General features: G+C 33.4%; 2 protein-coding genes across 4 annotated transcripts; both read left to right on the forward strand.

Moving 5' to 3' along the window:
* Nucleotides 1-717: 717 nt before the first annotated feature.
* Nucleotides 718-7,620, forward strand: LOC110820496 (Tyrosyl-tRNA synthetase, class Ib, bacterial/mitochondrial). Of its 3 annotated transcripts, none has more exons than XM_022049978.2 (11): nt 718-866; nt 2,549-2,670; nt 3,637-3,787; nt 4,748-5,037; nt 5,112-5,208; nt 5,863-5,968; nt 6,056-6,138; nt 6,271-6,416; nt 6,625-6,730; nt 7,021-7,080; nt 7,274-7,620. In XM_022049978.2, the coding sequence occupies exons 2-11, from the start codon at nt 2,570-2,572 to the stop codon at nt 7,292-7,294; spliced, it is 1,161 nt and encodes a 386-aa protein (XP_021905670.1). In that variant the 5' UTR covers nt 718-866; nt 2,549-2,569; the 3' UTR covers nt 7,295-7,620. The 3 variants fall into 3 exon arrangements, with proteins under 3 accessions (XP_021905670.1, XP_088067543.1, XP_021905669.1); XM_088211417.1 differs by having other exon boundaries at nt 756-1,065; XM_022049977.2 differs by having other exon boundaries at nt 756-950.
* A 1,624-nt stretch (nt 7,621-9,244) lies between these two features.
* LOC110820362 (B3 domain-containing protein At5g24050-like) lies at nt 9,245-11,167 on the forward strand. Its single transcript, XM_022049808.2, has one exon. The coding sequence runs from the start codon at nt 9,973-9,975 to the stop codon at nt 10,819-10,821; it is 849 nt and encodes a 282-aa protein (XP_021905500.2). The 5' UTR covers nt 9,245-9,972; the 3' UTR covers nt 10,822-11,167.
* Nucleotides 11,168-11,277: the final 110 nt, after the last annotated feature.

The following is an 11,277-nucleotide window of genomic DNA, read 5'->3' on the forward strand; positions in this document are numbered from 1 at the left end:
TTTAACTATTTTTTTTTATATCATTCACCCAAAATAAGTTGGAAAGAATTTATTATTTTTATGAGAAATTAAAAAAAAATATTCAAAATAATTTTATAAGTTTAACTAATCAAATTAAGAACTTTAACATATTATTATTTAGAGACTAAATAATATGCTCTTAAAAATTTAATATTACGAGATAATAAAGAAAAATATTTTGTGCAATAAGTATTTAGTAATTCGGTAATAAGTTTATAACGCAAGATTTTGATTAAATCATTGATTATTGATGTTTATTAAGTAAAATATAATTTTTATTAACTAAAATGCAAAATTCTTAAATTTCTATAATGTAATATATATCAGATATAAAATTTATTAGATTATTTTCCATGCATTATTTTTAAAATTTTATTGATATTTTAACTTGTAAATAATTTGTTATACAGCATTCATTATTTATAAAGAATTTATAAATTAAAAATACATTGATCAAATATGTTTTTATTTATTTTTATAAAATTTAATATTTTTTTCAATTTATAATTTTTTTGGGGTAAAATATTAATTATCTACAGAAAATCTATAAATAAAACAAAAATACGTTAACTAAATATATAATTCATTTCTAAAAATTTGTAAAATGTTATAGGCTTATAGCACCTTATTAGGGGAAAAAAAAAAGAAAAAAAAAAAAAAAAAACCTAAACCAAATCATAGTCAGATTAAATGAATTTACAGTTTACCGTGTATGTATATATACTCGCCAGATTTAGGGTTCGTCAATCTTCTCGTCTGCAATTAATCTTCCCACTACTTTTCTTTCCTGTGATAACACGAGTTAAGCCAAGTCATTGACTAAGCAGCAGCGGCGACTTGGGCAGGTACAGGTCTGACCCACCTTGGCATTTCTGCTACCTCTCTGAGAATTTGATCTGCTGAGAACAGAGATTTAAGTCTTGATTTAGGTAATTTTAGTTACCTATTAAACTGGAACACGTTTGATGAGGGTGGAAACCCAACTGAGATAGTATTTGCATAATGCATTTATACCTCCTTGCTAAATGGGAAAGATGAGAACAGGTGCGATGGACAGAGCATCACACAATGTACTCTGTTGTAATTTCCTGTCAACTGATAGTCTTGCTAATAATTGGTTTTTGGTAGTTGGTCGGTGCTGTCTCCTATGTATATTATGGTCTCATTTGCATACTGGATCAATCTTGTTAGCTACTGCTAAATTTTTGCTTCCCCTAGTGTTTAGGTTGGCTATTAAATTTTGTTTTCCCCAAAAAAATTCTTATTTGATCTTTAAATATATACTCTGCAATTTTGCATTTGTATTGACCTATTTGAATGTCTTTTTTTTTTTAGTCTGTATGAAACAATCCAAATATTTAATTTTTAAGCATTTCCAGATGTTTAGTTTTCTTTCAAAGATGAAAATAGTGACAGCAAAAAATGAAAGGCAAAGTGGGTAATAATTCGAACAGGCAATGGTAAAAAATGGTTGTGAGGGAGTTTTATTGTTGATCCCTATCCTGAACTTTTCCCCTGGTATTCCTATTGCATCTGGCTCTCCTTTCGTATTCTTCAGTATTCGCCTTTATCACCTTCACTTCTCCTTCGAGGTACTGGGATATGTGTCTTATTATTTACATTATGCTGCCACTAGTCATTTACTTTTTCCTAGAACTCTATGTTAATTTTCCCTATATGTATAACATCCTTCACACATGAATAGATAATAGTATATTTTTCATACTTCATTCCTCTATTCAAAGTTTGAGTCTCCACCTCTCCACAAAGTTCCAACCTTTTTCATTGGTCCGTCCTCTCTTTTTGCAAGCTCATCTCCTTTCCCAGCTCATAAGCCACTGTGCTTACAAGCTTGTTGGACAACTTTATTCTTAGACCATATCACCTTCTACATTTTAATGTTGTTGGTGGCCTCAAACAGGTTTGTTTTGTTATTAAAAAATTGAGATGAGAGATTTCTAATTTTTGTTGCTGGCCTCAGTGATGGTACTGGACCATCAAAAAGAATCAGGGGCTCGATGCCCAAATGACAAGATAATCTTAGGAGCCAATGGCATGTATATGTCTTTTAATTGTTTCTTCTATTATGCATCATCAAAAAGAAATTCTACATGTTAAATATCTAGATTTAATGGCATAATAACAGATTCTTCTAATGTTTATATTTGACCTTGTTCAGGTTCTTCTTTAATTACATAGCAGTGTCCCACTTTAAAATCTTAGCCTATTCTTTTGAGTGGATGACCATATTGTTCTTTAACAATTTGAGATTTCTGTAATCTTTGAATTTTTATGGCTTTAAAAGGATTGAGAAAATGAGAAATACTGTTTTTCCTGTTGTAATCTGTATTACGTTCAAGGACTAATTATAATATTTGGTAATTTAGAGAACTGAACTGTGAATAGTTAGAACTAAGGACTTTGTCATAATATAGGATATTTAAGGACAGAACTGGAAATTACCCATGTACTATAGAAATCATTGATAGTGGGGTAAACTAGCTTACATTTTTGTAAACTCTGTCAGTGCACCTCCAGAGAGACCAAAATGGATAAGCAGCCTGCAGATCAGAGCCCACCTGTCAAAGAAATGCAGTCTCTCTCTGTTGAGTCTCAGGTCCAACCATCGTCTTCATCTGCCAGCAATCAGTTAAGTGTCACCTGAATTTCATTTAGTTCTCTCTCTGAAAATAATTTATGTTCTGTTTGGTTGCCAAAAATTACGAACATTGAAGAAAAAGAAAGGACTAAATTTAAGCTCCAATATATTCTTTTTCTGTTTGTTTTCAATGTAATAGCAACCAGCGAAAGAAGAAGATGTCTGTGATGTTGCTTCTTGATATATTTTGTTTATCTCTGTAATTGGATTATTGATTTGGTTGCTTGGCAAATGAAATCAAAGAATTTTCTGATACAGATGAATTCTTGTATCTAATTCTGATAATTAAGAAAGTGATTAGGTGAAGGTAAGGAGGAAGAAACCAGAGAAGGATAGACAGAGGATAGCAGAGAAGAGAAGAAGCTGAGAGAATGAGAGACGAAGAGAATGAAATATTCTAATTATACATTTCTTCTCTATAGTGTTGTATGAGTGTTCATACTATAAGCTTGACAAGATAACTATCTAAACCCTAACATGTAAAAATACAAGTTTACCCATTCTGTTAATATTATAATTTTAAGCTGTGTTAATAGTATAATTTTAATGTACCTTCCTTTCTAAATGATCAAATTCAGTTTTAATTTTTAATGCTGGGACTCAAATTAAATTTAAGAGAGTGGCGGGAAAGAAAGCACTGCCCTTAATTAAACATGCATATTAACTGCAGAAACTCTCTTACTTTTATTGTACCAGAATGCTCTTCAATTGAATTGAAGAGAGTGGCAGGAAACAAAAGCACTGCCCTCAATTACAGATACATATCAACTGCACCAACTTTTCTTCACTTTTGTTTCAGAATGCTCTATTATTTTCTGATTTGGAGAAATACCTAGAATATTCAATATTAGCAACAAAAGAAACAGTTTGATTTGGTAAACTTTCTGGCTAGATTATAGATTCTGCTAGCATTTGCTTTTGATTGATGATCAGTGAGCAATTGGGTCTTGATTCAGGACAAGTGAAGAGGAGAGGAGGTTTCAGATTGTGAGGAGCATTGGAGAGGAGTGTATCCAGGAGGATGAGTTAAGGAATCTTCTTGCGAAGAAGCCTGAACCCATTTGTTATGATGGGTTTGAACCATCAGGGAGGATGCATATTGCTCAGGTTTGTTCTCTATCGATATTGGTATCCTGTTCCTTAGATTTGCTTGCATGGTTTAGAAACCCTCTATCTCTACTCACTCATGCACTTTTGCCTATTTTCTCTTATTATAGTACAGAATATGATGCTAAATAAGGTTGGGGAATAATTAGCTACAGGCAAAAACACAAAATTTGGCTCATAATTGCTATTATTTCTTGCAGACATAGATCTAAGTATTAGCACATGTGAATAACAATAAGTTCTAACAATTAATATACAGCATTGCTTATGCTAAAAAAAATTAATATACAGCATTGCTATTGAAAAATGACGTTGAGTTTATTGAGCAGTTATTTTACTTCTCATCTTTTTGTAGGAATGTAGAATGTCTGTTTCTTTGGCAGTAATTATTTCCTGATAAGTATCCAAGGGGATTTGTTACTTTATTCACAAAATGGAGGAAAGAAAGCACCATGTTTAAATTTGCTTTTTTGGCAACAAAATAAGCAGAGTAATTGTTATGTGTGAATAAGAAGTGTCAAGCAGGAGGGAATAAACATCTGTCTCCTAATTTTTTCTTTATTGACTTACAATGCTATTCTCAACATTTTCAGTCACTTATTTACCCAATATTATTCTTTACAAAAAGTGTATTACGTTTTCTTTATGATACACATTTTTATACAAATATCTAATTGCTTATTTCTGTAAATTAGCACCTAGGTGCTTTGACTCACCTAAAAAGGTGCATAGACATTTCATCAATTCCAAATAATCTCAGAATGTTCTTTGTTATCAAATAACTTATGCATGCAACTTATATATCCTCTTTGTCTCGCTATTACCCAATTGTAATTTAAGAACTTACTGCCAATATCTTGTGCAAATAGAAAAGGCTTGGACATATGACTTCCCTTCTCTTCATTACGGCTTTTTGTCAAAATTGCTCAATGGGCTTGATGTGTTCTTATTGGTGAACAGGGAGTGGTGAAGGCTATAAATGTCAACAAATTGACCTCTTGTGGTTGTAGAGTGAAAATCTGGATTGCAGATTGGTTTGCACAGTTAAATAACAAAATGGGAGGTGATTTGAAGAAAATACAAACAGTTGGGCATTATTTGATTGAGATATGGAAAGCTGTTGGAATGAATAGCATAGGAGATAAAGTAGAATTTTTGTGGTCCTCAGAAGAAATTAATTCAAGGGCACATGAATACTGGCCTCTTGTAATGGATATAGCTCGCAGGAACAAGCTTCCTCGAGTAATGAGGTATCTGAGTAATCCTTTGAAGAATGCCATATACTTAAATTTGACAACTGACATGAAAATTTTTCCTCTTTTAGATGTGTGCAGATTATGGGTCGTAGTGAAACTGATGAGTTGACAGCTGCCCAGATTCTCTATCCCTGCATGCAATGTGCGGATATATTTTTCTTGAAGGTGCTTTTATGATCTCTCTAAAATTTCTTGAAATATTTGATATCATCATTCTATCTAGTGAGAGAACCCCTTCTAAACTATGTGTAACCAGGCTGTTAATAGACAGGACACAGTAAGGGTTACCGTGGTAGGTGTTTGAGCTTTTTCTATTTAGTAGTCAGATCTGAATTGCATTTATGGTGCATTTTGTAACATGGAATACAGATGCAGTATTAAAATGGAAATTGGTAGCAACCCTATGGACTGGCTGTCCTGATCAATATGGATTTAGAATTAAAATCACGTGCCTCTTCTCCTTTAATCTCTTGATTAGGTATCACGTATCTTTTTTCTGGAGAATGATAAGAGCTCACCAAATTGGTTCTTTGGATAAAGTAAAATTCTGGATAATCCCGACTCAGTTATTATTTTGGCAGGCATATGACTATTCAGTAAAATTTGGGTGGGAGGAAAAGATAATAAAAATCAAAGTTTCTCAGCACATGTTTGTGCCCCCTAGCATGACTGAAATTAGTAAATTTTAATACTGCATCTGAATACATTTGCTAGCTCGAGGTTCTTCAATCTTCTCAAATTGTGTGGTTTCTTAGCTCCTGCAAGTAAATTATGTTTTGATGATTAATGAAGTATACTTTGAAATGTTTATCTTTGCAGGCTGACATTTGCCAGCTGGGCATGGACCAGCGCAAGGTAAATGTTCTTGCAAGGGAATATTGTGATGATATCAAGAGGAAAAATAAGCCCATCATCCTGTCTCACCGTAAGCTTCGAACTGCAATTGTCTGTCGTATCTATGAGTTTCTTGCATTATGCATATTGATTTTATCTTGGTTATATTGTTATGCAGATATGCTTCCTGGTCTACAGCAAGGGCAAGAGAAGATGTCAAAAAGTGATCCTTCATCTTCAATATACATGGAGGATGAGGAGGTATTATTTGCAGACTGAACTTGAGATGTCCTTTCTGACTTTAATGCTTGGAAATAATATTTAAGTGAACCAGAACTTACAGAGAGCCTCTTTGGATTATTTTTTCTTATACTTTGTTGATTGTTGTGACAGGCAGAAGTAAATGTGAAGATCAAGAAGGCATTCTGCCCTCCACAAATTGTGGAAGGGAATCCATGCCTCGAGTACATCAAATATATTATTTTCCCATGGTTTAATGAGTTCAAGGTGGAACGTGCTGCAAGCAATGGTGGTGATAAGTGAGTGTGACCAACATTTTGTTTTCCTGTAAATCTTTTGATCTTTCCAGTTCTTTCTCCTTTTTAATGTCTTTGGATCTTCTTGATCTTTTATACCACCAGTATGCATCGTTGTTGGTGTGTGGACGCTGGAATATCCTTGAATCTTTTTAATCTTTTTTATGTACTGGTTCATGGTGGGTATTTGTTTGCATGGTACCCATTTCAGAACATACAACAGCTTTGAAGAACTGGTTTCTGACTACGAGGGTGGGGAGTTACATCCTGGTGACCTGAAACCATCTTTGGCAAAAGCATTAAATAAGATACTGCAAGTGAGTTATCTTTTCATGTTTCTTTTAATAGTCCCGGTTGATCACATGGTGAATCCCATCATTTCGTTCTATCATTAATTTACACGGGTAATGCATTACAAATTTGATATTTTTAAAGAAACCAAGTTGGGTAGGTGCCGTGTTTTGAAATGAGAAGGGATAAACATTGGAAAACCATCCTTTCTCTGAGTACGAACTACTTAGATTGCTTTCACTGTCTCTGATGCAGTGGTCTTTGGTATATATGTTTCTGTTGGAAATAAAGTATGAACTAATACCCATTAATGCAGCCTGTACGTGATCATTTCACCAATGACCCTACTGCTAAGGATCTGCTGAAACGGGTTAAGGTATTCCTTCCAATGTTCATCTGCTTCTCTTCACTTGAATGATTATGATAACTCGTATATGAATGTCTACGACAATCTGAAACTGTTTTCTTACCAGGCTGTATACCATTTTTTCTTCTACCCCTCCTGGATTTCATATTCTTCTCTGTTCATACGATCCAAACAAACTGACCTTATCTTTTTGGTAATGTAGAGTTACAGAGTCACCCGATGATGTGGAAGGCGATTTGTCCGTACTTGTTGGAAGCTGAGGATTATTGGAATTAAATTCTCAATTTAGTTACCACTCATATTTAACTGCGGCTTTTTTCTTACAGTGATACATTTATGTATACATCAATATCTAGAGGTGTACTTGTATGGATTTACAAGCCTTTTCTATGAATATTAAGTTGGGTAATCTTCGAATCGAAGAGAAACTGTGAAGAGATGTTCTATTTTCAGTCTCAAGTTGACTGATCAGATCACTCTCCTCTTTTATCAACTGGATAGATATTTGATAATTGTATAATAAAATCTTAGCTTATTATTATATTTAAACTTCAATTGTTAAGTACTCAGATGAATATTATTTAAATATAGATTAAAAATAAAATTAAAATATTATTTCACATGAAAACAATTCCCCTCCTAATTTTTATTGCGGTAAAATTTTATTTTTACATTTAGTTGATAATGTTTTTGAAAGTTTTTAGTTGTTTTCTCTTTACACACTCTTGACGTCCGCATGAATGTTGGATGGACCAATTATGCCTGTAATCTAAATAAATGTATACAAGTAATTAAACAATTTAGACTATATTATAAGTCATGGCATAGACTGTAAAATATTAATATATATTTTATTACTATAAAAATTATTTTTTAATTGATTATATTTATATCATAAATTTACAATAACGATTTATATTCAATTATTTTATTATTATATCATAAAATTTAGGGGAAAAAATAGACCGATTATATTTTAAATAATTCGTTTACATTAACTATTATATAAAGTATTGTTATATAATAAAAACTTTAAAATAAAAGAATAATGTAAAACTACGTGTGTGCTTATGGAGGCCCACTTCCTCCATTACTGGTTACTTGTAAACATATAGATATATATAGACAAATTAATTATAACATTAATGTCTAAAAAAATTTAATATTTTTAAGAAAATATATTATAATATATAATATTAAAATATTGTATATATATTTTGGATATATATGGTATATTAATTAACATAGGGTGAGAGAACTCGAGAGTCATGAACAATTATAATTGAATAATATAATTACATTTTTATTGTATAAAAAAAAAGAAAAAGAGAGAAATGGAGGAGGAGAGGTTTGATCTCGCGATCTGGAATAGGTGAAAGACAACCCTGACGCGTCCATTTTTCCCATTTCATCTGCATGAGGCGCCAAATATAAATAGATCCCTTGCTTTCAGTTCTCTATAGAACTGTTCAAACTTTTCAAAAATTTCCAAACCTAATCTCTCTGCGAAGGCTTGAATTAGCATCTAATTCCTCACCGGCTTTGTTGTAGTCCCGGTTGCTTGCTCATTTGCACGCTCAGTCAAGCGCTTTGTTTCAAACACAAATGTATGCACATATATATGTATTCATATTATATGTATGTGTATATATATATATATATTTATATGTATCCACCACCATTGCTTAAGAAATGAATGAATGCAAACATACAAGTCTATGTATGCATGCACGAACGACTGATGGCTTGAACTGCATCACGCATAGGTGAAACCAGGAGAAGCTGCGAGGCGGAGGCAACCACTGGACTTCAAGCCTACGAAAGTTGAAATGGTTAATCGCAAGCTGCCTCCTCGCTACAAGGAATTAAGCGAATTTCTCTTTCCTTCTTCTGCACAAGTATGTATATGTGTGTGCACTTATTTATATACGAATTCATTCTTCTACCGAGTGATCTTTTCATACTCTAATGTTTCCAAATCTTTAATAACCAAATATCTAACGGTATACGGATTAGGAATATACTGATCAGAACAATAAAGCAGAATTAGGAGAAGCCTACCCGATCATTTTTGTTATTATCATTATGAAACCCTAACCTTTGTCCATATTTAAATTTTGAGTTAATTTGAAATATACTAATGATAGGGAAAACGGTGATTAGGAAACACGCGGCTCAGTCACCAATGGCAAATGTATGTATATGTATTATCGATATATTCATCATCGATACTTTATCAATACATGTATCCATTTACATTGGCCAACCAGTGGACTTCGCGCCTATGGAAATTTTGAGAAGGCTGATTACAAGCCGCCTCCGCACAACAAGGAATTAAGTGTGCTTCTCGCTCCTTCTTCTTCCCTACAATATGCATATATGTATGCATATATATGTATATATGTATGTAAGAATGTGTTAAAACATTTTTCTGTTGTGATTTTTTGAGACTCTAATTAATGTTTCCGTATCGGCTTAGGAATATGCTAATTAGGAAAATAAAGCAGAATCAGGAGAAGCCTAACAGATTATTATTACTACTATTTATTCTGGAAAGCATAATTTTTTCCATATCTAAATTTTGAGCTAATTTGAAATATACTGATGATAAGGAAAACGACGATCAGAAAACACGTGTCATCCAAGCAGTCGCCGGAGAAAAATTAATTAGAGCCCAAGTAAAACATTCCTTTTTAGTCGCTAAGTATAGCTGTCTTTAATTACAAACGGTAACTGCAAGCCAAATCTCTTACAAGCACGTGCGTTTAGTCTTGGATTCCTGATCGGATTGGTACTTTGTAGGAAACCTATATATATACATACCAAAACCTATGCCCCTGATTATTGTGGTCATGAAATTTTCTTGTGAGATATAGAGCCGATTAGAATTCTAGCTGTGATATGGTTTTTTCGTCCATGCGTAATATTCCTTCGATGGAGGAAGTAGCAGAACCAAAGGAGAAGACAATGGAAGACGATGAGAACTCGTTTGAATTTGCGGATTTCCAGGCTGAGGGTTTACCCATAAACCTTAACTGGGATAGAACTGAGTGGCTTCTCGCGATTGGTAGACTTGAAGGTAGGAGGGCGAAGAGAAAGAAGAGAACGGGGACGAGGTCGCTTCCATTAACGCTTCATCCTCAGCCTTCTAGTCAACCGGAGAAGCCAATTACCAAGACCCACAGTAGTTGCAGTGGGTTAAGGAGGAAGTCTAGATCACCTGCTGATGATCCTGAATGGACCGAACAAAAGAAGAAGACAACAAGGGAAGGCAGCTCAGAGAAGCGGCAACCTAAGGCTGATCATGGTGATGATGATGAGGTAATTCATGATTTACCTGAACGATTCGAGAATTTAATATTGGGAGAGATGAAAGGGAGTGAGCCTGTGTTGGTGATACAAAAGAAGTTGAAGTACACAGACATAAAACGTGATGCGAGTAGATTGTCGATTCCATTGAAGCAAGTAAAGACTGAGTTCTTGACTCCAGAAGAGAAGATATCTCTGAACGGGAATAACAAAAAGTCAGTGGTTATTATTGAACCATCACTTGAGGTATCAAACATTAATTTCACAAGGTGGGAGATGAAGAAGGATAATGGGAAAAGCAGCTTCTCTTATGTTTTCCTCACAGAATGGACGAATCTTAGGATCAGGAACAATCTCCGCGAAGATGATCTGATTCAAATTTGGTCTTTTCGTGTTCAAGGGACGCCAAGTTTTGCTCTCGTTAGGGTTAGTGATAATTAATGTTAATTCCATCAGTTGTAGGGGTTAACTAAGATAGTTTTGGAGAATCATGGTATTTTTGTAAATTTCATTAAGACATTTCAATTTCTTCTCCCACATTCATCAAACATGTGATTAATTGGGGAATCACAAGGAAAGTAGAATGAGATTAAATTCATGTGTATGGAAGTATTTTAAGTAATTAATGACTCTTTTGCTTTTAACTTCAATGAAAATAATATTTTCTGTTGAATTTTATGTAAATATTGTGCCTTCCTTCCTCATAATTTCTTTTTGTTGAAGGCTCCTCCATTATTGACACAACAACATCATATTATCATAATTTGTATCATAAATTTATTTCCTTTTGTTATCATTATCATTATCAGAAACATTGTTTAGTAATAGATCCAATATAATATATATACACATGCACGTTTAACTGCTTGGTTTAGTTGTGGCTTGCCTTTTGCTTAT

Source organism: Carica papaya, chromosome 9, assembly GCF_054855325.1.
Source record: "Carica papaya isolate Zhongbai chromosome 9, ASM5485532v1, whole genome shotgun sequence".
In the NCBI taxonomy this organism is placed as follows: Eukaryota; Viridiplantae; Streptophyta; class Magnoliopsida; order Brassicales; family Caricaceae; genus Carica; species Carica papaya.